At 53.1% G+C, this 25,823-nt stretch overlaps 2 protein-coding genes and 1 pseudogene across 8 annotated transcripts in view; 2 read left to right on the forward strand and 1 right to left on the reverse strand.

The window, feature by feature from the left end:
• ARRB1 (arrestin beta 1) overlaps positions 1 to 9,555 on the forward strand; it is an 81,688-nt gene extending 72,133 nt beyond the window's left edge. For 5 of the 7 annotated variants that reach the window (XM_029209510.1, XM_029209508.1, XM_029209509.1 and 2 more), the window contains exon 16: positions 196 to 9,555. In XM_029209510.1, the coding sequence (XP_029065343.1) occupies positions 196 to 307 (112 nt within the window). In that variant the 3' untranslated portion in view covers positions 308 to 9,555. The remainder of the gene's footprint in view (positions 1 to 195) is intronic. The other 2 variants (XM_029209506.1, XM_029209505.1) reach the window with 2 other exon arrangements.
• Positions 2,306 to 9,555, forward strand: LOC114887692 (annotated as a pseudogene).
• A 6,508-nt stretch (positions 9,556 to 16,063) lies between these two features.
• Positions 16,064 to 25,523, reverse strand: TPBGL (trophoblast glycoprotein like). Its single transcript, XM_029206860.1, has one exon. The coding sequence runs from the start codon at positions 18,763 to 18,765 to the stop codon at positions 17,587 to 17,589; it is 1,179 nt and encodes a 392-aa protein (XP_029062693.1). The 5' UTR covers positions 18,766 to 25,523; the 3' UTR covers positions 16,064 to 17,586.
• Positions 25,524 to 25,823: the final 300 nt, after the last annotated feature.

Consider the following 25,823-nt stretch of genomic DNA (forward strand, 5'->3'; position numbering starts at 1 on the left):
ATGCCTCCCTCTGGTATTTCCACAACTGGCTGGTCCCACTGTCATTGATGGGCATCCAGATGTGCCAGCCTGGCAGGCCTTTCTATCTGAGGCCAGCCTCTGGGTCCCACCTGGCTGTGCAGGCTCTCCAGCCCCTGGATAAGTCTACTCTCCCTGCCCTGCAAACACACCCGTTTTCCTTGTCTTTCCCACCAGCGACGACGACATTGTGTTTGAGGACTTTGCTCGCCAGAGACTGAAAGGCATGAAGGATGACAAAGAGGAAGAGGAGGACGGTACCGGCTCTCCACAGCCCAACGACAGATAGACTGGGGCTGGCCCTCCCTCCGGGCAGCTCCAGGTCCACTCTCATGCACTAGGATGCTTGTTTGTCTTCTTCCTGCCCTGGTTCCCCCTCCCCTTTGTTCTTCCAGCTTCTACCGGGGGCCCCAGTGGTCTTTCAGGTCACGGTGGTGAACCTCTGGCCTCAGGATTGGCCCCGTCACGATGCCAACAGGGCCACGTGCACCACCCTCACCACTCTCACTGCAGTCACCTCTCCATCCCCCCCTCTTTTCCTGTTGACCCCCAGAAAGGCCAACATGGCTCTGGTCTTGGAATTTGACTTGGGATGGGGAGTAGAAAGGGGAAGATGGGGCGCGAGGGCTTGGAGGGGCGGGGATGGGGGCTCAAGACACGTGAGAGGATGTCCACCGTCCCAGGTGATTAACACAGTTCTGGCAGCTAAAACATGACCGAATCGAAGGCCAACCTCTGGCTGGGAGGGGCAGACCGGTGGATAGATTCTCCATGCAGTTCTTTTCGCAGTTTGGACCCACCAAACACCTCTCCCCTTCCTCTCCCATCCCCCCCCCATGTCCCTCTGTGACTGACAGTGACATTGGTGAAGGTTTGTGGACCCCAGGAATGGAGCAAAGTAGCTGGACTGACTTTCTTACCAGCAGTTACCTAGTCTAAGGCAAGTTGTGTGAAGTAGCCCAAGTCTATTTCAGTATCGTCAGGATGTAATATCCTAACTGCCTTGTATCTTATGTGTGTGTGTCCTATCTACAAATATGCACAGAGAAAGAGAGAGAGAAGGGAGGGGTCTTCAGAAAGCACCAAGGTCCCGAGGAGGTTTCCTGAAGGGTGACTCTGAGAGATGGGGGCCGGGTGGGAGGATGAGAGTCTGCCCAGCTCCCTTCCTTTGTAGACCTAAGAGTGATCAGTGACCCCGAAGTGATTACTGGTGCGGGAAGTGAGGGCCACCGGTGTCCTCCTGCCCTTGCAGTTCTCCAGGGCCGGGCTGGGCTGCCCCTGCAGGCTAGGAGAGAGCACCTGAGGTCACTGTGCCCACAGTCAAAGAGGGTCCTTCCCCAGAAGGTGGCAGGGTCCATCAGGATGCCCTCACCTAAAAGGAAGGGGGGGGACTCCTTTGTTTCCTTGGGGAGTTGATGACCGCCCCAGTAGTTCCCAGTGTCATGGGTACCCAGTACCCATTGGCTAGTGTTAGTGTGACTGGGACATGGGGCATTTCCAGGGCAACAGGGCAGGCAGACAATGAGGCAGAAAGTGTTAAAAGGTATCTGTTTTTGTCTGACCTTTACTGCTCACTTACTGTGTGACCTTGGGCAAGTTCCTTTCCATCTCTGGGCCTCAGTTCTTCACCTAGAAAACCAAGGGGTTTGACCAGATGATCACAAAGGGCCCTCCCAGCTCTGCCTCCAAGAATTCGTGAACATTAGAGCTTCTGGTCTGGTGGGTGGAGCCCGAGCCACTGACTCTGATCTGTCTGCTACCAGCGAGGATTCACTGGACCCCAGAGGTGGCAGGGCCATGGAGAGCACCTAGCATCACCACCCCACACCCACTCCAGGCCTGAGAAAGGCCCTTCTTGGGCTCCTGAGTGGTTGTGTGATGTCAAGCTGTGGCCATAGCTAGCATGAGCTGCTTGGCCCTAGGGCCCGAGTGTTACAGAAGGACAGAGCTTGTATGAGGTGGGTGGGGGAAGAGCTTGTGATAAGCCCTCCAGTACTTCACACCCCCTTTGGATGTCCTGAAGTTTACCTTACACCCAAGCAAATATATTGATTCACAGGGCAAGGGGATCTCTTGCTCCTTTCTATCCCTGTCCCATACTTGTGAAAAGGGAGATGGCAAAATTTTATTGTACAAGTTGCATCTCAACGCTTTTCAGTTCAGCCCCTCCTGGGGTGGACCGAGCAACCATGTTCCATGGTGAAATTACCCAGTTCACGTGCCTGGCACTGTACCCCAGCCCTTCCCTTCTGAATCTCATGGAGACTCAACCCTAGGGACCCCTACTCCTGGTCAGAACCAAGTCAGCTTGGGGCAGTCACACACCCATGGCCAGTTCTGTGGTCCCAGCTGCACCCAGCCCCTCCCAAAACCTGCTGGGCAGTCTGTACCTCATTTGGGCAGCTGGAGAGTTAATGAGTTGTTGGAACAATGCATGGCAAGCATATGCTCTTCAGGGTTGTCCTCTGGAACATTTGGGGCTGGTATAAGACCCTTTAGGATTTGGGGTGATCACTTGCCTACAAATAGACCTCTTCCCCCATCCCTAACCCGGTCACACAAAAGCTTTTTCAGGCTGGTTTCTTGACCTCCTTCCGCCTCAAAATCACACTCACCATATTGGGCTTATCCCAGTGTTGAACTGAAATTTCTCCAGCTGCAAGAAGTATCATGGGCCCGTTTAGCCTTTTATTTACTCTTTGGGCCCAGGGTTGCAGAAGGGCAGTGGTCAAGTTCATTTGAATTTGGCTTAACCATCCTTGGTTGACAACTTCTCCACTTGGCGCTGAGCAGTGGAGACACAGAGTTGGGTCAGTCCCAGCCCCTGTCCTCAGGAAGCTCATGGTCAAGGGAAAGTTTTATGGGAAGTAGCGAGGGGGCCATTGCATTCAGGGTTCCATGATCGCTGCTAGTCTGTATGGTGCCTTGATGTGAATTAGAAATGGTGTCCCTTCCAAGCGGATTCCACCCACATTGGAATGCACAGCTTCTTGAGTGGTCACAGGCTGGAGTTTAGCCCCACTTGCCCCTGGGCTGGGCGCCCTCCTGCACAGACATGCACTGCAGCCCAGTGGGATGCTCAGGCTTCTTCCTGAGAGAAAGAACATACAGATCATCTTGCCAAGTTTCTGGTTGGTTCCAGACCCCGCTTCTCCTGCAGTCCCTAAGCATGACTGAGTTCTTCTCTGCAGGGCCCCTCTCCATCTGGAGTCAGCCTGTCCAGGGGAACCCTTGGAGTGAAACTGGGGGTGGGGGAGCCCCGCTGGGCTCCAGGCACCAGCCCACAGTACTGGCTCTCTCTGTCCACACATTTGGAGCCTGTGCTGACCATGCCTCTCCGCACTGAGACTTTGCAGTGGGCCATGCGGGTGGCACGTAGATAGCAGTCTGGGCAGGAAGGGAGAGCATGGCTCGGGGTGAAAGTCTGCAGGCAGACGGCCAGCTGGACTTCCTCAGCCTCCCAGCCTAGAGAAGAGTTCAGTCCCCGTGAAGATAAGGACAGAGTCCTTCGGCTGGGCCCCACGGGCCTTCTCAGTCTCAGAGCCCAGACAAACTGAGAGTGGGCTCACTTGGGGTCTTGGTTCAGCTGGGGGAGTTGCTGACAAGCTGGTCCCACGTGGTGCCGTGAAGAGCGCCCTGGCCTGCGAGTCCACGATGCCTGTCCGTGTTGGCTGTTACCACCCAGCTGAGGAGCTTGAGCAACTCATTCAACCTCTTGGGATTGGTTTCCCTAACTGTAAAATGAGACAGCCATCCCTTTCCCGCCCAACTCGAGGAACTTGTGAGGCCCAGAGGAGATGCAAGTCAGCTCTGTAAGTTGCACATGGCTGCCCAGGCTGTGGCCCTGCCGCTGCGGGGGGGGGGGGGTAGCCCAGGGTCACACAGGAAGTTTGCCACTGGCTGAGCCCTCCCAGCCATCTTCATCTCTTGCTCTCGTGTCACTTAGGCAGAGGTCAGCCAGGATGAGACGAGGCCAGTTTGGCTTTGGTGACCCAGCCAAGAGGGAAATTCAGATACTATTCAGGAATGCTGTGTCTCCGGGCAGTGGTCCCAGCAACCAAGACAGAGAGACTGGACATGGATTGTGTCAGTGATTGGGGGGGGAGGGGGCGGGGGCACACCTTGGTGTCAGAGGCCAGGAAGCGTTGGATCTGATCCCAGGTTAGGGAGAGCCTCGTCCCTCAGGCCGAGGGGTGCTAACCCCCCCCCACTACCCCACTAGAGAACCCCAAGGGTGAAGTGGAATAGAAATTGCTTGCCCCTTCCCTTCAAAGTGTAAGACCCCCTCCAGGATCAACCAGAGCTGCCAGTTGTCGCTTCTTGGTGACACTTGGGAGGGATTTGCGTCCGGGGAAAACCCAGGCCTCTTACGCTGGGATCTGAGCCCCAGCTGACGCATCCCCGGTTGTTTCAGCAGCCCACAGAGGCAGCTTCCCTCCTGCCAGCGACTGGGGGCTGGACATCCTCCACCCATCCCAGAGGAAGGCATTAGGCCCCAGTCCTGGACTCTCATAGGGTCTTGTGGACGTAGGCCTATACCTGTTCTGGTTTTTAAAGTCAGCAAGGACCAAAACAGACTCCCCCGACTCTCGTGCATAAGCCTGCCTTGGGCCTGGCATTTTGCTTTCCTGGCCCAGGCAGCTCCCTCACTTTTGTTCTCCTTCCAGGACTGGAATGGCCTACCCATGGGGCAGGATCCCCACCTCTACCACAGGTACCCCGCCTCTACCTGCAGGCTCACTGCACAGTGGCTTCAAAGAGAGGCCCGTTGAAGGGGGAGCATCCTCCCCCCATCACTCTCTCCCAACTCTTCACCCTGAAAGGGAAGTCAAAGCACAGATTCCCCAGGACCCATGACCCGTAGACTCTGACACACTGGTTTTCAAACCAGGTGCTGTGGAACCCCTGGTGTGCCACAGAGCTTTGTCAGGGGCTGCTAAGGTGGGAGAATGGGGGTGGAGGCCAAGGATAGGTCTCCAGCCCTCCCCGCCATTCCCACTTCCACCAGAACAACTCTGCTTTTATCTGTCTTGCCTATTGAGGTTTCACCTTTAAACTTTCTTTTGGAGAAAAACTTCTTCAAACCACCATTCTGAGGTTTGATCTTAGACCAGCAAGCCCAGCTTCTATTCTTGCATTTCCTGTTGGAATGACTCTAGCATTCCAATACAAAGTATCGTCCTATTGGAACTTGGGTCACAGACCCAGGCCCAAGCATTTGCTTATTCACACGCATACACACACGCGTGCGCGTGCGTGCACACACACACACTTGATGGTTTTGTAGCCCACCCCCACTGAAGCTCCGGCCTGGGTTTCATTTGGGCGGGGGCCTGGTGCTGTGAGGATGGGTCTTGGCCCTGAAATTGGCCCAGGCATTGTGGGGGACCATGGAGGAAGCAAAGAGGCCCAGCCCCACCCCAGGACTTGTGTCTGTGCCCCAGTGTGACACCCCACTCCCCCGGCCCAGGCCAATGAGATGGCAGATGGACAGCGTGGTGGGAAGAGAAACTAGAGTTAGGTTCCTCTTTATATACAGCCAGCTTTAGTAAAAGAAATGCCAAGGGAGGACTTTATGACAAAAGTCCCTCCTATGAAGGCAGGATTCCTCCAGAGACCCTTTAAGCAGCAAATTTCCCTCGAGCAATTCTAATCGGATTACATTCCCACATCTGTGGTCAACTAAATGTGTGGGCAACAGGCGGGTGTCTGAAGAGAGGCTGGTTCCCTACCTCCAGTCCCCCAAATTCTCTTCCTGCTGGTCTGTCCCTCTGCCCAGGTCCCTCACTGGGGCTGACTAAGAGGTGGGCACTTCGGGGAGACCTGGACCAGCCCTTGGCACAGCATCCTGCCCAGCCCCCACCCAGGGCATCCAGGTGGAAATGTGAGACTTGGGGCACAGCAAGCCACGTGGCATGGGAGAAAGAGTGCCCAATGCTATTCTGTGTTCAGTGTGAGTGTGCCCTTGGGAACCTGACCTCAGTTTCCCCTTGTGTAAGATGGAGATAGTGCCCGGCTCTGCCCAACTCAAAGGGATTACTGCAAGGGTCATGGGAGAGGTGGGTATGAAGGGGGGCTCACAAATTCGGGGTGTCGTCACGGCCTGCCCTGGAGATCCAGGAGCACTCGGGGGATGATGGTTGGATGGACCGTCTTCCTGGGACATCTCTGCTCAGTGTTGGGGTCTAGCCGCAGATGCCAGGGGAGGGGGCTGCGTATTCCTTTCCAGTGGGAGCCGGCACTTAACCTGGTACTGTGTGTGGATCCTGGGTGTGAGGAGTGACAGGTGGTGGAGACTGGTCTCCAGGTCTGTGGCCCTTCTGTTAAGTGATTCTTTTGTGACACCCTTATTCCTGGGCCACCTGCCAGGTTTATCTGTTGTACCTGTGGCATTCCTTATTATGTCAGATAAGTTATTACAGTTTATTCAACTCTAACAGGACAGTTCTAATGAAAAAAAGAACCATAAATAGGAGACCATTAAAGGTCTTTTATGACAGATGCTGGCTGTGCTTTTATTTCTGTCTCATAAGCCCATGGCAGGACATAGACCAGCAGAAGCTGTCCCTGCTGCCCTGGACTAGCTGGGTCAGGTGGTGGCCCCAACTCCAACCTGGCTGCTCACCCCCTTCTCCTCCCCTCACTGCCATTTACCAGCCTTTGGGCCTGGGGAAGTTGCCAAACCTCTGATCCCTCTCAGACACCACTGGATCCCATGACCCCTGGTTTGCTCCTGGGGTGAAGCCATCCCATCTTCTCCCCAGTGACCACTTCAGCTGGAGTCCTGTCCCAGTCCCAGCTCTGGTTCTTACCCAGTTCTCATCTCCTGCTCTGCTAGGTCTCCCCGAAGTCACTTCAGTCTTCCATGACTTACCCACTGCCTGTTCCAAAAGAACACATGGGAGGAGTGGGGATATAGGTGAGGAAGATTCAGAGTCCTAAATGACAGTGTATCATATTAACACGAAAGGAAGATACTGCTGAATGTAAGATGGCTTTCCTAGAAAATTGGTCATATGTGTGAAACCATTTTGTTTTTTACATTCTTGTAGAATAATGTGCAACTTAGATCAGTGCATTGCCCTCCTGGTCGGCCAGAGGGTGGTCTCTTTCCTCTGATGCTCCCAGCCAGAGAAGGGTAATGGGCAGACACTGACATCTGAATCAGGAGACATGAGCTAGATCTTTGATTCTGCCCTCCCACGTGGACTGTATCAGTCCAAGTCCAGATAAACAGAGCCTATGCCAGAATATCAGTAGCAGGAATTTAATCAAAGAAACTGGTTATGAAACTGTTGCAAGGGCAAATGGGATGTAAGGCAACCCAGGTACAATAGGAAATCACTACCATCTGTAGGGTGGAAGGACAAGGGAGAAGAGGTGGTGTTACGGCGCTAAGGACCAGGGAAGCCCAATAAGGCTGTTGAGGGAGAGAGTAGCTGAAGAATCCAGACCATAGAAGAAAAGCCTCTGTTCCTGGGATGCTGCCCAAAGCAAGAGGGTGGGGGAAATACTCTGATTTCTCCTTTCCTTCTGCCCTCCTAATGGCAGACTCGAATTAAAAATTTTCAAGGAATCTTGGGGAATGTAGTTTGCAATGGTCAATGCCCTGCAATACAGAGCAGGAGAAGGTCAGGGGATTAGATCTGAGACCAAGTAGGCAAGTCACCAGCTCTTCCTTAATCTTCTCATCCAAAAAACAGAAATAATCCTATTGGCCTGGATACCACAATTTAGAAGGAGTGCCCTGACACCTAAACAAGGCTCTAAACATGGAAGAGGTCTTTGCGGTTACCTCTTAGCTTTGAGCTTTTCTCCTGTCACTGTCTTCATGGTGTTCTGAGACTTCATTTGTCTTAGCTTTTAAAAATTTCAGCAAATCAAAATAAATTGTGTAGGAGTTTCCAATTCTGGCCAAAACAGAGTAAGTCCACTACAGCCTATCTCTCCTACTGATTACATAAAAACCCTGGACAAAAATACAAAACACAGCTACCTAATGACTCTGAAAATTAAACAAAAGCAGGCAAATGGTCCTGGGAGTAAAAATTTGGAGAAGTAACCTGCATGGGGTAGATTTCCCTTTTATTTCTCCTTTCTCTTGTGGATTTGTGCTGCGATTAGAACCACCCACCACCCAACAGACAAATTGGGTCTGAAACTAAATCAGTTGATAACCTCTTGAAACAACGACAACAACAACTACAAAATCAACGTTCTATCAAGGATTATAACAGGGGGCTTCCCTGGTAGCGCAGTGGTTGAGAGTCTGCCTGCCGATGCAGGGGACACGGGTTTGTGCCCTGGTCTGGGAGGATCCCACATGCCGTGGAGCGGCTGGGCCCGTGAGCCATGGCCGCTGAGCCTGCGCGTCCGGAGCCTATGCTCCACAACGGGAGAGGCCACAACAGTGAGAGGCCCGCGTACCGCAAAAAAAAAAAAAAAAGGATTATAACAGGACCTAGAGTCTACACAACATAACATTCACAGTGTCCAGGATACAATCTAAAATAACTCAACATACAAAAACCAGAAGAAGAGGATGATCAATGAGGATGCATGATCAGTATACAAAAATCAATTATACTTCTGTAGAGTAACATCAAACAACTGGATCTTGAAATTTAAAAGACAATGCCAAATAAAAAGATAATACCACCTACAATAGCACCAAAATGGAAATATACTTAGGTATAAATAGGAAAATATGTGCATAATCTCTATGTACATCTCTAAAGCACAAAATACTGATCAAAGAAGACCTAAACAAATTAAGACATGTACTATGTTCATGGATTGGAAGATTCAATGTTGAATATGGATTCAATATGGATTAGAAGATGTCAATTCTCTACAAACTATAGATTCAGTGCAGTCCAAATCAAGATCTCTGCAGAATTTTTTCTTTTCTTTTGTATGTGTAGACAAGCTGATCCTAAACATTATATGGAAAGGTAAAGGAACTAGAATAGCCAAGCAATTTTTTAAAGGAAGAACAACATTGGAGTTGCCTACTAACTGATCTCAAGACTTACTATGAAGCTACAGTAATGAAGACAGTGTGGTAGTGGTGAAAGAATAGACATCTATATCAATGGAATGAACGCCAGAATCCAGAAGTAGACCTGTATATATCAACTGATTTTCCAAAAAGGTGCAAAGGCTATCCAATTGTTCTTCCCAATAAATAGTGCTGGCAAGGGTGTGGAGGAACTGGAACGCACACATGGCTGGTGGGCATACCAAATGGTACAGACACTTTGGAAAACAGTTTGGCAGAGTTTCTTATAAGTTTAAAGATACTTACTATAAGACTTAGAAGTTCCACTCCCAAAATAAATGAAAAGTTATGTCCTCACAAAAACCTGTATGTGAACGTTAATAATGGATGCATTCATAACTCAGAAACTGGAAACAACCCAAATGCTCTTCAGCTAGTGTGAATGGATAAACTCTTGTACAGCCATACAATGGAATACTACTCAGCAATAAAAATGAACAAACTAGTGGTACAACAACAAGGATGAATCTCAAATGCATCATGCTAAGTGAAAGAAGCTAGACTTAAAAGGATAAATATGTATGCATCTATTTATAGGACATTCTGGAAAAGGCAAAACTATGGGGATGGAAAACAGACCACTAGTTGCCAGTGGCTGGAGTTGAGGAAGGGTTGGCTACAGAGGGGCAGCAGGAGGTATTTGGGGGGGTGATGGAACTGTTCCATATCTTGATTGTCAAAATAAACTATGCCAAAAAAGAGTGGGTTTTTACTCTTTGCAAATATGTATCTCAATAAAAAGCAAAAAAAAAAAAAGAAACTAAACAATCTGTAGCTCACAAACCGCAAACTATTTACTGGGCACGTACCATTTGCTGGGGCTTATGCTGGACCTTGAAGACACAAAGATTAATAAGACAATCCCTTCCTTCAAGGGGTTCACGAATTCACAGGAATGTAAGGCATGACGAAAAAGATTTCGACTTGATGTTGAGGGATATTGGAGATGGGGGCTGACACACACTCATGGCGTGCCATGGGAGCACTAAAGAGGGGCGGGTGGGATAGGAAATAAGGCAAGCTTCCTAGAAAGGGAATTGCTTCAACTGAGTTTTGAAGGATGAGAAGCAGTTAAGCAGGTGAGGAGAGGCTATGGGCATTCCAGATAGAAGGGGTGGCCCATGGGAAGCCCCAGGTGGTGAGACAACCTGGGACCTTCAAGGAATTGTAAGGACTTCGGTTTGGCTAGAATGAAGGGAACCAGAAGAGCTAACAGGAGATGGGAGCAGACCATAGTCATGGGGAGGAAGGTTAAAGATAATCAGTTCAAAGAGCTTTTTATCCAGAAGACGGTGGGACAGGTTTTAAGCAGGGCAGTGAGATGGATCAGCTCCATGCACTTTTAGGATCACTCTGGCTGCATTGCAGAGGATGGACTGGAGGGGAAGGCTGGAGGCAAAGGGATCAAGAAGGAAGCTGGGACAGGGATCCGGCTGAGAGATGTAGAGGTTGGGGCCAGGTGGGGAAGCAGAAGAAGGACTGATTGGAGAGGTATTTAGGGGTAGAATGGTCATAATTGGCCTCCCACTCAATATTTGAATATTCAGTCTCAGAACCTTTGCACTTGCTGTTTCTTCTGCCTGGATTGATCTTTCCTAGGCGGTTTGCAGAGATGCTTCCTTCCCATTGTTCAGGGTAAGCCACCTTCTCAGAGGAGCCTGCCTGACTACCCCATTCAAAGGAAAACCTTTCCCATCACTCTCACAACACTCTGTTTATTTCCCTCATAAGAGGTATCTTACTTGTTTATTTACTTGTTCTTGGTGCAAGCACATGGGCTCTGAGTTCTAACCCCAACTTGACTCCTTTATTAGCAATGAGCAAATTATTCATCTTTGTCTTAGTTTTTTCATTTGTAAAGTAGGAATAATAACACCTACTTCATAGAATTGTCATCTAAAATGGGTTAATATATGTAAAGTGCCTAGAACAACTGCCAGCTTCTTCCTAGCATAGTGCTTGGCGCATAGTAGGCACTTTATAAAATATTTGCTGAATGGATTTGACTAAATGAAAGAAGGAACATTCCCATGTTCACCAGCAGATGGCGCATGTACGGAAAAAAGTTAAAACTGCTCCCACTCTCACAAATTGGCCAATAGATGTCACTATAGCTCCCTGGGTCAAGGAACCAAGGCTGAGACAGGCTGTCAGTGGCAGATGTTGCCCAGATAGGACGCTGGACAAGAATCCCAAATGGAGGGCCAGAAAGCTATAATTGTATTAAAAAGTCAAAGTCTAAAAGCTAAAGCTAAATTATGTTTTACATGATTACATATTCTAAAGCTGCATTTTCTTTCTGTTCTCTCACTTTATTGAATAGTAACAAGGAGCTGACCATGCAGGCATCTTCTATAACTGCAGCCTCAGCTCAACAAGGTGAGAGGTTGTGGGACTTAAAGGGAGTGGGCATCAGACATACAGCAGAGGGAGGCCAGAGCGAGCCCTGCGTGATACCTCTTCCTCTGCGCTTTGGTCTTCTGTGGGGCGTGGCGCTCAGAAATCTCTGTGCGCCAGGGTCAGGCACCCAAAAGGGAACTGGGCCCAGCCCCTGCAGGGAGTGTCTGGTCTGGTGCAGACAATGGGCCAGAAAACAAATCAGTCCAAATGAAGGTCTGGGGGGGTGTCCAGAGACAGGAGGAAGAGGGTGAGGTCAGGAAAGCAGAGGGAACCATTGAGCTGTCCTGCCGCTCTCTGTTGGGGGTAAGGCATCCCAGGCAGAGGGTACTGTGTGAGCAAGGTATGGGGCCTGGAATAGCTAGCTGGGCTCTGTTACTAAAATCTGAGTAGTCTGGTGTGGCTAGAGAATAGCATTCAGGAAGTTGTTTAGCATGGCTGGAGGACGGGGGCAAGAACAGGGAGTGTATTAGTTATCTAGAGCTGGCAGACTAGCTAGTCTAGCAGTCTGGCACGTTTTCTTTTCCCCTCCAAGTCTTGTCAAAAGTCATTGTAGCCCAGGGCCCAACAGCCTGGTACAGTCCTAGTTTATTCTTGTCCCAGTGTAATTATTAATAGAGGTCCCTTTCACTCTCCAAAGTTTCCTAGTTTGGATGGTCACCTTAGTTTGGGGGCCCCCATGCCTCCATTATCACAGTGACCCCATCTTTACTGAGCACAGGAGCCGGGTATGGTCCATCTCAGCAGATGCTCGGCAGAGAGGAGAGGCTCAGGAAGGATGAGTTTCATGCAGGGGGACCTCAGAGCCTGCGGGTCCAGAACAAGCCCCTTTCTCCTCTCGGAGAGGCGTAGAGATGCCCCTTCCCTTGAGAAGGAGCCCCCATCAGAGTGTCTGCCTGCAAGAGGCTGGAGCAGGTTTCTGAGGCCTCCTGGAAGCTGCTGATGGAGGCTGAAGAGAGCTCTCCACCCTTTCCTTGCTGGCTTTTTGCTCATCTCCAGGTCACCACAGGTCTGGCCACAGGAGGCAATGACCACAGGGGTGGAGATACAGAGTTTGGAGGTGGGGCAGCACTGCCAGATACTCAGACCCAGAGCAGGGCAGGGATGGCCCCAGGGGGCACCCTGAGCTCTGGATCTGCTCTGCTCTTGACACCCTGTGTGACCTGGATGGGCTCCTGCACTCACTGGGCCGCAACTTCCCCACTAGTACACTGAAGGGTTAGTTGAGGGGGTCTCCATGGGACTGGCCATCCCCGGGCAAATCGCTGTGAGGCAGGGCTGAGGGAAGAGGGTGGAGGTGGAGAGGGAGGGCTGGGGGGCAAAGGCGGGGACTCTGAAGGCAGCCAAGTTCATTACCACAGGAATATTAACTGCCCTTGTAACTTCTCCCAGTCCGGGAAAGGCCATGCCGGTAAATTAGGGCCATGAGTCTGCCAGGCAGAGACTTAATGAAGAAGGAGATGGACTTCAGTGAGAGCAGGGAGTGCCTCTGGAGGTCACAAGTCCAGCCCTGGCCTGACAGAAGGAACCTGGAGCCAGGGAGGGGCAGGGGGTGTCCACAGTCGGGGTCGGACTGAACCAGAAAGGCACGAGCCGGCTCTGCTGTGTTCACTGCTGGATCCCCAGCACCCAGCACACAGTAGGGCCTAACCAATGCTTCTGACTGACTGGGGTCCAGGCGACGTGGCAAGTCATGCTGAGCTCAGACTGAAACCCAGTCCTCTGGACTCCAGCTGGGCCCTCACTTATTCCCACCCCAGACCTGAGGGGCCTGGGTAGGAAAGGGGTCGCAGAAGTAAAAGGCTTCTCAAGGAGATGGTGATCGTGGCTTCCCTTTGTGTTTGAGAGGCAATTTCAGTTTTTACAGGGTCACAGAAGTCTGACGTGTTTCTCGGTGCAGAGCTGCCTTGATGTGTATCACATTTCTGACAGTCACGCACGTTTTCTCTCCTTCTCTACCTGCTCTCTATCCCGCCTGCTCTTTAAGGGCACATCCTGGATGGAGCTTTCCGCCCTGGCACTTGGCCCCTGCAGTTACTTGCCCACCTCAAACTTCCAGCAGCATTCACAGCATCTCATTAGAGGGGGAGGTTAACCGTTCGGTGAGCCCCTGGCACTGCTGAAAGAGGGTCTGCAGTGAGTGGGTGACATCAGGGTGTCAGGGGAGGGCCAGCCAGACCCCTCCATCTCACCTTTTCCTGCAAGACCTCTTTGTGGCCCCTTCCCTTACCCCCCTGCCCCTCTGGCTTCCCATGGGCACGGCTTAGCGGACTCCTCTCTCTGTCTCCTGTGCCCAGCATAAGGCCTGGCACAAAAAGGATGGGCAGAAAGAAGGAACAAGTAAGAGCACCACACAGTTCTCCTGGCCCACATAGCACACCTCCCCACTTCCCTGACTTCTCTGAGGGCGGAAGTCCCTCTAGTTCCTCCCAGTGGAGAATGAAGGGAACGCAGAACCATCTTACCCACACACATCGTCCTAGCTACCCCAGCCATTAATGGTCTTCTTGAATTATCAGACTAACAGATCTTCCTGCATCTAGGCCTTTGTACAAGCTGATACTTCTGATCTTTCTCTGTTCTGCAACTCCTACTCATCCCTCAAAACACTGCTCAAATGTGACTTTAAGAAATTTCCCTAGGCTGGGTACAGGGGCCCTTACTCTGAGTTCTCATGGTTTCCTGGGACTTCTTTTCTCTAGAACTTGATTGAATAGAATTTCTCCTCTGGGTCATTAGCTTTCCTAGGACTGACAAAGTTGTATTTAGTAGAGACTAAGAAAATGGTTGGATTTGCAGAGGAGGCTGGGGCCTTGGGGCCCTGCTGATAGTTCCATAAAGCCAAAGGCCACTGACAGGCTACAAGAAGGGAAGCTGCTCAGAGACAACATTTAATGGGAGTCAGTGAATGGCACTAAGGTTAAATGTCAATTGGCATACGTTAGGTACTCAATTAGTTGATTTTTGACCACTATTGGTTTGATATTTAGCTTAGCATCAGCTCTCATCTAAAACCCTCAAAGATTTTTGCTGACAGTACCACAGCTAGCAGCATGTTTTATTTGCCAGGACTTAATGTAGTCTTAGGCTACATTACATTACGTCTTTGGAATTGGGCGGCGGGGGCAGGGGGTGGGGTGGGGTGGTGGGCAGGGTGACCTGTTAGAGACACAGTTCTCTAACCTGTGTTAGAGAGAACATCACCATTTTCCCCTACGGGACTGGCAAAGCACCCTTTGAAGGTCACTGATGGATGGGAATGCTTCAAGAGAATTTAACCCCTTCTCACGAGGAATGACTGGGAGAAGGGGTGAGGAGGCTCGTGCACTGCCAACCACTCTGTGAAGAGCTGTCCTGGGGTGAGGTGTGCTCCTGGCTTCAGCGCAAAGTTGGGACTGTCAGGGAGTCCCAGGCATATTTCTCCCGTATTGGCACCCAAGGGATGCTCCCTGGAGGGGAGGGAGTAAGCACCTCGAGAGAGGGTGCTCCTCGCTGATACAGTTTAGGAGCCTTCCCACGTTACCTCTGAGGTCCCTTTCAATGTTTAGAAGACACAAATTCTAGAATTAGGGCTTCCCCGGTGGCGCAGTGGTTGAGAGTCCGCCTGCCGATGCAGGGGACACGGGTTCGTGTCCCGGTCCGGGAAGATCCCACATGCTGCGGAGCGGCTGGGCCCATGAGCCATGGCCGCCGAGCCTGCACGTCCAGAGCCTGTGCGCCGCAACGGGAGGGGCCACAACAGTGAGAGGCCCGCGTACCAAAAAAAAATAAAAAATTCTAGAATTACATAACCCTAAGATTCTAAAATGCCAGAATTCTAGGCTTCTGCCATGTGGTTCTAGGGCTCTGAGACCCTGAATGTAAAATAATCCAGCCTGGGGACCTTGAGGTAGGAGACAGCCTCTTATCCTGGCCCTACTGGCCCAGAACCCACCTGTCTTCTTGTTCCACATATCTCAAGGGGCTATTTTATCCACGTCCCCCACTGCTAGGTTACCTCTCTTCTCAGCCTCTTACATATCCAAGGTGCAGGTCTTAACCCTCTAGCCAGGAGAGCGTGGCGTGACACAGGACATAAGGGAGTACCAGGTAGTTCAACAGAGGGGACGATGTCAAAGCAGCAAATAATGATTCCTCCTCTTTTCTGTCTGAATTAACTGCCTCTGATTGTCTGCAGCTGGATTTGTTCCCTGATAGCCTCATCTGATGCTAGTGTCTGTCAGTCCAACTACATCTCCCCCATGACCCTCCACCCCACCGCAGTGATGAGGAACCGAAGGGTAAGAGGATGTAGAGGAAGTGCAGGACCCTACCCTGGCTGCGGATAACACTGTCTCAGCATAAAAAGCGAACTGGTTTAGAGAGCAATGCCATCCCAATGGGAAGTCCCTCCATGTGTCTAGCCTCAAGCTTACTATGTACAGTCAGAGCCCTTTTCTTCTCCCACAGTCCGGGAGAAGACATCAAGAGTCCCTGCTTCACCTCAGGAAGGTCTAAACTGCTCTAAGTGTCCCCTCCCACCCCCTTTAATGACCCAAGGTCAGCAGGAATGACATGGCACCGTTTACAAGAGCAGAGTATCTGAGATTATTGCAGACTTTATAGAAAACTGCCCAAGGGAGATCCAGATTTCCAGGGTGGGGTGGGAAGGCAGGCCTCCGGCAATATGTTGAAGGAGGGTCACTTCCTGTGTGCAGAAGCAGCACAGGCCAGCCATTCTGCCTGACCCAGGGGGTGGGAGTCAGGGAGAGGCGGCCCCCTCCCACTCACCAGTTGTGCTTTGGGATCATGAAGAAGGCAGGGCGCTGAGGCTCTGACCCTGGACCGGAGGGCTTTTCCCTTCCTCTCCCAGAAGGCATACGGGGGGACAGCGGTGGGGAGGTGGCAGAGAGGACTCTCCAAGGGAGAAGAGTCACATGGGTGGGAAAGAGAATGTGGCCAGCAGCTCCCAGCCCTTCAGAGCCCCTCCCCCACCCCTCTCTGTGGCACAATGGTCAGGTGACCCTGGTTGTGAGGCCAGACCATCTACTTTGCACCCCCAGGACTCTCTCCTCCAGGATCTCCCATGGGGATCTGCTAGTATGGCTGCGGGGTGCTTCGCATCTGTGCCTGTTTTGCAGGGCTAGAGAGCTCATCCTTAAGAGGAAAGGGGGCTGGGCATATCCCAGGGATGGATTCCTCACTGGACCCTGAGCCAGTGAGTGGCAGTGTGGGTACTGAGTGCAAGCGACGGATGTAGGAGGAATTGAGAGCCTAAGACTTGGGCAGGGGGAAGAAACTCAGATCGGGGTGAAGAGCTGAGAGTTTGAGATTGGGGACAAGGACTGAGTATTAGGGTATCAGAGCCAAAAGTGGGAAAGGCTGAGGATCAGCTCCACGCTAAGGCTATAAAGGGGTGTGCCTGTCCCTCGGATGGGGGAGATAGAGAAGAGCTGAACCCCAAGCCTGGGCCAAGGAAGGGAGGGGCCTGAGCAAGAGCTGGGGTGGTGGGTGGTATGAAATACATCCTCAGATTGGGGGAGGGTGCCCAACCCTCAGACTCCCCGGATGTAGGTTCTATGCAGGATGGAGAGTTAAGAGCTCCCAAACGAGAAGAAAGGCTCAAAGTCCACAGAAACCTCCTGGTGGGGTTGCTCTGCTTCTGAGACCAGAATGGGATGTGAGGGTCCCTGAGCCCTCGAAGGGAGCTGAGGGCTGCAAGCTGGAGTGTAGTCTAGGGGTTGTTTCCTGCTGAGAGGTCTGGGTTCAAAGCACAGGGTAGTGGAAGCAGTCCCAGGGCCTTCGGATTGAAGGACAGGGTCTCTGGGTGAGTGCTGAAAGGGGGAGGGGGCTTCTGGTGGTTCAGGAGGGCTGTCAGAGCTTGGGATGGGTGGATGGGGTTTCTGGAATCAGAAGAGAGTGTCTCTGGGTCTTTGATGGTGACAGCTCTCAGAGGCTGGGCAGGGGGGTACAGCTTGGGGCCTCCAGGTAGGGGAGATGCCATAATCCAAAGGTCTCAGATCGGTCAGGCGTAGGTCTCAAAGCCCCAAGCTCGCGGGAGTCTCATACCCACGGCCTCGGGACAGGTCATCAGCTGGCAGGGGTAGCCCCCAAGTCCCAACAAGCGAAGCTCAGAGGCCCGAACCGGGGGAAGTGGCCCCAGAACCGGCGGGGGCGGCCGAGGCGGGCGCGCGGCGCGGGTCTGCGTCCTGCTCGTAGCGGTAGTGGTAGCCCTCCATCTGGTCCCGGCAGGCCTCGCGCAAGTTGCGCATCCAGCGCTGGATGCCACGGCGGTTTAGGTAGAGCACCATTAGGAAGATGAGGCCGATGAGCGCCAGAACCAGCCCGAAGAAGACGTAGGACGCTTCCAGCTCCGGGCCGTCAAGTTCCACTTCTTCCCCGCGACCGTCGGCGTCGCCTTCGGCGCAGCGCAGCCCCGCCTCGTCCAGGTCCAGGAAAGGTCGGTCGTACAGCGCCCGCGGGGAGGCGCAGCGCAGGCGCCGCGCGTCGGGTACGCGCTCCGTGGCGTTGCGCATCCAGGCCAGCAGGGGGCGCGCAGCGCAGCCGCAACGCAGGGGGTTGTCGGCGAGCAGCAGGCGCGGCGTGGGGAGGCCGCCATCGCGCTCCAGCGCGCGCAGCTCGTCGGGGCCCAGGCCGGCCAGCGCGTTGAGGCGCGCGTCCAGCTGCTCCAGGCGCGGACGGCGCAGCGCGGCGGACGGCAGGTGGCTAAGCGCGTTGCCCGACAGGCCCAGGAGGCGCAGCTCGTCGAGCGGGGCGAGCGCGGCGTCCAGCGCGGCCAGAAGCGCGGGGCCGCCCCGCGCCAGCGCGTGGTTGAGCTGCAGGGAGCGCAGCGCGGGCAGCCCGCGGAAAGCGTCGCCGCCCAGGGCGCGCAGCGGGTTGTGGCTCAGGTCGAGCGCCGCCAGGCTGGGCAGCCCGTCGAAGGCGCCGTCTTCCACCATCTCGATGTTGTTGTGCGTGAGGCGCAGAGCGGTCAGGAGCGGCAGGCGCACGCCGCCCGCCGCCTCCGCCTCCGCCTCCTCCTCGTCCGCGTCCCCGCCGGCGAAGGCGGCCGCGCGCAGCACAGTCAGGTTGGCGCCCACGATGGTGAGATTGCGCGCGTCGGGTGGCACGTCCCGCGGCGGCTGCCGGAGCTCGGCGCCCGACGCGCAGCGCAACATCAGCTTAGGGCCGCCGAAGCAGTAGCACTGGAAGGGACAGGGTGCGGCGGGTCGGCTCAGCGCCGCCGCCAGGAGCAGCAGCCCCGGCAGCAGCGGGCCCCTGTGCTCCGGCTGTCCCGCGCGCGGGGCCATCACGGCTGCCCCCGCATCCAGCGCCCGGGCCGCCGCGCTCACCAGTGAGTTCGGAGCCCCGTGGGGGCGGGGAGGGGGGCGGGTGGGGCAAGTCTTCGATCGGGAGCGCCCGGCAGTTGTGGTCGGTCCTTCCGCTGGCTCTATAGTCCGAGGAGCCTTCACTTTCCTGGCTGGGGCGAGAGGGGTCAGGCGGGGAGCGGAGCCCCCCGCCCCCGGTGCCCTCTTCGCCCTGCGCACCGGCCTCCGACTTCTGCGGCCGTTCTGGGCTCGGAGCCGAGTGGGCAGGGTTTGCCTCCCCCCTCCCCGCCTCCCGGCCTCCTCCTCCGCCCCCGGCGGTGTCTCCGCGCCCTCCTTGCGGAGAGGCGGGGTGGGAGGCTCCCGAGAACCAGGGCTTTCGGCTGCTGCTCTTTCTCTTACCCCCTCTGGGCTCCCGGACTGCTGAGAAGTTTGGCTCTCCGAGGTTCTGACTTATTTCCCCCTCATCTCTCCCCTAGCCCCCGCGCTTAGGCTGGTACCTTCCCCCTCCCTCTCTGGGATGTGTGGGGTGGGGTGGGGCCGGGCTAGGGAGAGCAGGCAGGTGGGTCAGCATCACCGGCCGGCCGAGAATTTGGGGGAAGGACTTTAGGGCTCCTCCTACCAGCGCAGGCAAGGATGAGGGGTGGGCTGGGAAAGTTCCTCATTTTTCAGCCTCTACCTTATCCTTGAGATCAAGGAGAGGGCTGTGCTAGGAGTGAGGGAAATCCCCAGCCTCAGCCCCCTCCTCTGCCACCCCAGTTACATCAGGCCTGGCTCGGTCAACAACCCTGCGAGTCCCAGGAGACCAACGTCTTCTCCACCCCACCCCATCCACCCCGAGGAAGTCAGCGACATCCCCTCCTCCTTCCACCCCTCCTCCCCCCAAGTCACTGGCTGCTCTGCCGGGAGTTCTTCCATCTGATTTCCTCCACCAGGCTGGACTCTTCCCCCAAGCACTCTCCTAGGCCCGGGGACCCAGTGGGTGTGGTGATTCAGCTCTTTGCTGTCCCCTCCCTGCCCCAGCACCTTGGTACCCCTGCTAGGCTGTTCTGGGTCTCAGGACCTTAGGGTTGTTGGATACCATCAGCTGCCCCTCCTCCCCTCCAGGGTACCTCACCTGTAAATGTTGAATGGGTTAGGAGGGTTTGTGAGACCGGGAGCAGATTTTGCAGCAGGGAGTGGGGGTCTCAGAAGGGGCCAGGGCTGAGCTGTTTATAGGTTTGTTTTGTTCTGGATTTTTTTTTTTTTTTTCCCAGAACTGGGAAGCTCCAGACCTGATTTAAAGGGACAGACTCCTGAGAAGGGAGCACTCCTTGCCTTGGCATGAATTATTCAGGCTGGAGAGGCTGACACTTGATCCAAAAGCCCTTCTGGTATCAGCAGAGCTGGTTGGGATAGAGGCTCCCCCCAACCTAAGAGTCATTCTCTTTCACCTGAATTAGGGATTGTTGGGTTGACTCCTTCCCTGAGGTTATATTTAACTGATCAACCAACAGGTCAACACCACTTAAGGAGAAGAGGTAGGAAAAGATGTAGACCCTGCAGTGGCCTGGGTCTCAGACAAGGACCATTGTTAAGGCCCAGGGCTGTTGATGCTGGGGGTGGGAGGGTGGCCTCCCCTTCCCCTTCCCCTTTCTCTCCCCGTCCCCATTGTCACTCCCAAGTATTGGCAGATGAGAATAGTAACTTGCACAGGCACGTTGGCCATGTCTGTACAGATGTACATGTGCGATTGTACATGCACGTGTACACATAGAAGCAAGCTTAGACGTTAACAGACCTAGGTGTGTTCACGCGTAAGCGCACACACACACACACACTCATGCTCACTTGGGTGTGCATACACATGCATAGGAAGGCTTGCATAAGCTTGTGCACAGTTCCAGGCAGCCTCAGATGTGCCTCTTGCAAGTACACGCAGGCTCATTCGTACGCGTGCACATAGAAGCAGAGATTTGAGTGCATCCTGGCATGTGTCCGTAGATTCATAAGCACATACATATTTGAACCTTCCTACCTCTGGGGCCATGCAAGTGCCTGGGTGTGTTCTCAGAGGGGCAAGCTTACAGACTCATGCGTGCAAGCACATGTATCCAGAGGTCGGCCAACACACCCTGAGCCCACGCCTGCCCTCGGTCTGTGGAATTAACAGGGTGTGGTGTCTTTTCTCATATGGGCACAAGAGCTCAAACAGATGCCACTGAGGCTGAGCCCTCAGCTCTTGCACTCACCCCAGTCCAGGTCCACGTCAGCTCCAAGCCCCAGCCACGACATGTCCCCCCAGTGGGAGACGCTGGCTCTTCTTCACTATTGTGTTTCCAGTACAGGGACTAGCACAGGAGACTGTGCAGTAAATGTTGGTAAATGAATGAATGAATGAAAAGGTCTTTGCTTTTCTGTCCTGCTGCATAGAGCCCCTTCTGCCTCCAGCCACTAAGAAATCACAGACCAACTCCCAAGGCCAGATCTCCCTCCCCAGGTCCCATGGCGGCTGGTTTCTGATGGGCTGATGCCTGCTGAGTAGCAGGCAGCTTTGGTGGTAGGGGGTTGGGGTGTGTGTGCAGGTGCTAGACACCTCAGTTGGGGAAAGGCGGACCAGAGGGAACCTAGGACCATCAGGTGGCAGAGAACAAGGTAATGACTGTGTTTTATAAATGGGGAGGTGAGGCCAGAGGGCCAGGGACTTGCCACAAAGCCTGTGGTCCTCAGGGCTTTGCCTAGAAACCTGGCCCCAGGGTCCTTGCCCAGGGCTTTGTCCAAGGTAGTAGCTGCATCTGAGAGGGGCCAGCACCACAGGGAAATTTCATCCTGACCCCAGGAACCTGAGGCCAAGAACAGATGCCAGGGTGTGTCTGGTGTCACCTTGGACCTCTTTCCACCTCTGGGCTGTCAGCTTCTACTTCTGCAAAGTAGGTGGGCTTTTGAATTCCTGTCATTCCTGGTCCTTTCAGAGCTATTGTGATAACGTGAAGGGAAAAGGTTTTGAAACAAGAAAAGCCATATCATTAGGGTCTGGCCACCTAGCATCCATGTGACTCTAGATGAGGCATTGCCCTTTTCTGGGACTAATTAGTTCCCATGTCGTTTTGCTCTGTTGCATGTTCCTTCATCTCCCAATACCTCAAATTCTTGGTAGATAGTAAAAGGAGTGAGTCTCCACTTGCTGTCTCCGTATATGCCTCTACCCTGCCTTCTCCCCACCCTCCTCTTTGTTCAGCTGTTCCTTTTCTCTGTCCAGGTTCCCCCAGAACCAAGTCTGTGAGCCATTTGGGGCTCTCTGTTCTCTGGAGGAATAGCCCTCTCCGTCTTGGGGTTGTCAGTGTTCAGTATGCAGTAGGTGTTCAATAAATGTATGTCCAGTTGTGTCTGAGGCTGTGTGTTTATTCTCTGATGCATCGAGTGGATTGCTCGCTGTTTGCCCCACCTGAGGTGCTCTCTCCCCTTCATTCTATTTCTCCAGTCCAGCCTACTGTCCCTCAGGGCTCAGCTTGAGTTCGGTCCCCTCCAGGAAGCCTTCATGGCTTCCTTCTCTCTCTTTTGAACTTCACTGAGTGATCAGAGGGCTAGAGCTCTCCTGAGCCCCCTGACTGTCAGCAGTTGGGGCTCAGAACTGTCTGATTTCTTGTCTTGTCAGCCCACAGCTCAGAGGGAAGGCACCAGGGAACATTTACAAAATGAAATAATGATTTAAAAATCTCTGGCTCGATCCACCCTTGTGAAGCAAGCTAGGTGAAATCCTCCATCTACATTTTACACCAGGAGACGGCCTCCTAGAAAGGTCAAGTGCTTTCCTCAAGGTTGCACAGCTAACTGGGACCCGCCTGACAGGAGCTCAGGTTTCCTGCTCATCTCCTTTGCTGCAGCCCTCCCCATCCTAGGTTATCTCTCTAGGGAGTGTGACTGGGTCAGATCCCAGGGGCGCTTGTGGGCAAAGAGCACAGGCACTCAGGGTTTCCTTAGGACTCAGCAAATGAATCACCCCAGCCCCACCCAGGCAGAATGATCCTGTCTGCCCTGTGCCAGGTTGAGAATCCCCCGTGTCAGCCACGCTGGGCCCCAGTTCTTGAGTTTATTACCCCACTAGGTCCCAGAGCCCCTCTCAGCCTTTCAAGGAGCTGTTCCCTCCCCTAAACCTCCTATACCCTTTTCTCCCTGAAAAGGCCCTACCCTTTATAAGCTCCACTAAGCCTTGGTAGGGAGCCTGGAGAGGTTTTCAACTTCCCTGAGGTCACCCAGCAGGTAGCCCTTCCCCATCTGCCTCCAGCTCCATTCTGTCCATTAGGGGCAACTCAATGTTACTGGAGCCTGTAGACAAGTCTGCCTTTCCAGCTCTGTTTCCCTCTCTTCAAAGGTGTGTGTGTGCACGGGCTAATCTCGGAGGGCTTTTGAATCCTGTGCCCCTTGGCCTTTTAGGGATGAGGGTCATGGAGGGGAAGGTAATGCTGTGACTTGCCCAAGTTGGTGCCCCCACCTTTTTAACATGTGACCTTGAACTTGCGCCCCCCAATTATAAAGCAGTGGTAGGATAGTCTGGGGGTCCTCCTAAGTCTGATGCTGTAGCACCCTGCAATCCAGGCTCCCTTTATCCTGGCGGCCCTCACGCTGGCCTCCCTTTCCCTCTGCCCCCCCCTTTCTCTGAGACAAGTGGAGGAGCAGCCCGGCAGGCATGACATGATGAAGCTCAGTCATTAGGTAGTGGGGGAGGCCCCAGGTTCTCTTGCGTAGTGTCTGTGCTGGTGGGGAGGGGAAAACTCCACTGCAGGCTTTGCTGTTCCCATTTCTCATTCCCCCCTCCCCCCACTGCCATGAGACACAGGAAAATCCATAGACCCAAGATTCATTTTCTCCATTGAGTCAGCAGAGGCCACACTCTGCTTCTGAGGGGCGGGCAACCAGCTTTTAAATAACTCTCCGATATTTAATACCCTCCTCCTCCACTCTGTGGCCTGGGCCTCTGGGGAAAGGCTAGAATAAATGAGTTGGATGAATCCTCTGAAAGTCATAAGTGCTCCTGCCTGCGCCTCAACCCACCCTCCTCCACCCAGACTTCCAGGCCATGGGGAAAAATACTGATTTCTTACTACCTTTGCACTGTGCTTTACAGTTTCTAAGTGGTGCCCCAGGTTGGGTTTGTTATCCCCAGTTTAGAATTGGAAACTGAAGTTTAGAAAAGAGGATGACCCCATCTGGCTTTTGGTCTTCGTCTGCTGCTGGCTGGCTGTGGGACTTTGATCAGGTCCCTATCCCTCTCTGGGCTTCTATTTCCTCACCTGTGCTACAAGGTGGTTCAGCCTCTGGGTTGCCACTAGTCCCTCTAGCTGTTACATTTCATGAGCTGCTGTCCTGGTCTAGGTCTAGGTCTCCTCTCATGGAGCTACTTTTTGCCTCCATCCTCTTCTTGGGGAAGCTGACGGGCAGAGCAGACTGAGACTCAAGGCCAGGCAGGGTCTGGCCCCAGGATTCCAGTGTAAGTCAGGGACAAGAGTGGGTGGGGGAAAGGGAAAGGAGCAGAGCTGGATTCTTTTTTCCCCTCCTCCCCAACCCCCTTCCTTTCTTTTGCAGGTAGAGGTTAGGACAGACAAAGGGCAATAACATATTTAAAGCTTGGCTTCCTTAAAACTCAGGGTCTCAGCAGCTACAGATATAATTTGAGAAGTTGGGAGCAAAACCCTCTTCCTAAGCTGTGTCAGGGTCAGGCTTCTGATAATGGAAGTCAGTGGGCCCAGTTCTCCTGGCTTCACCACGGTTCTGTGTCGTTTGGAAGACAGGGATTGATATCTCCGTTGGTTATATGAGAACACTGGGAGGTTAAGAGCTGTGCTTGGGGTCACCTCAGACTAATGATGGAACAAGGTCTATAATCTAGGATTTCTGATTTCCATTTCATCCCACTGCCTGCTCTAGCAGGAAATTGGGGGCTGAGGGACGGGAATGGAAGAGGCATGTGGGTTCCTGCTTGGTCTGGGAGTGACCTTACTTTGCTCAACTTCCCTAGCATTCTCTTGGGTCCTCATGAGCCTCTTGAGCTGTACCAAGCCTTCTACTTCTAAAATTACAGAATCTTAGAATCAAAACGTTGAATTCTAAGAACCACAGACTCCGAGAGCCATAGAGCCATGGTCTGTTTGAATCAGAGCATAAGACATGGTGTTGGTAATATGAATGGTGGTGAAGCACTTAGAGCCTGCGGTAGGTTGTTATATTAATGTTCCCCAGTGAAACCTGCCTATCGGTATCCACACTTTTATGCTGTCCCTTCCCACACTGACTTTGGTTTAGCCATGTGAATTCCTTTGGCTATGGAGACATCAGCAAATGTAATGCAAGCAGAGGGTTAAAAAGTGATTGTGCCTGGGGGCTCCCCTCTTCCTGCTCCCCTGAGATGTCCATGTATAGAAACCAAAGTAAGCCTCTTAGAGGAAGAGACCAGTAATGAGCCATCCTGCTGAAGCCCTCTAGACCAACCAGCTCCCAGATGATCTTCCAGCTGATTCCAGCTGCCTGAGTGACCCTAGATGAGACCAAGAGAACTAGCTGGCCCGAGCCCAAATTGCTGACTCACAGAATTGTGAACAGATAAAGTGGTTGCTGTTTTAAGCCATTAAGTTTTGGGGGGTGGTTTGTTACACAGCAGTAGATAACTGACTCAGAGCCTTAGAATTAGAATTGTAGAATCTTAATCATAGATTCCACATACCCCTCAATCACAGTATCATAGATTTCTCAGACCAGAAACTGGAATCTTTGATGCAGTACCCTAGGAATCGAAGAGTCCTGAGAACTCACTTCTTTAACTCTAACCCAATACTGAATTCTCCTTTAATTCACAGAACAATTGACCCACTCACTCTCTTCCAACCTGGAACCCCCTGCTCGAGGGTCCCCGATCCTTCAGTATCTGTCCATCCTGTCATGCAGTCTTCTTGTTCCACCCCTCAACTGGTTTCTCAGTTCTTCCTTCTTTAGCAAGCCTTCCCGTGTTGATTTACTTGCTCTGGTCTGGGGAGCTAAATGTGGCCTTGGTGGAAGTTTGTCCTGGAACC

This window comes from Monodon monoceros, unplaced genomic scaffold (genome assembly GCF_005190385.1).
Source record: "Monodon monoceros isolate NGI ecotype Baffin Bay Population unplaced genomic scaffold, NGI_Narwhal_1 Super_Scaffold_7, whole genome shotgun sequence".
Classification (NCBI taxonomy): Eukaryota; Metazoa; Chordata; class Mammalia; order Artiodactyla; family Monodontidae; genus Monodon; species Monodon monoceros.

Bases quoted from the DNA above. Each gene is read 5' to 3' on its own strand.
- TPBGL (XM_029206860.1), bottom strand. From the start codon at position 18,765: ATGGCCCCGCGCGCGGGACAGCCGGAGCACAGGGGCCCGCTGCTGCCG.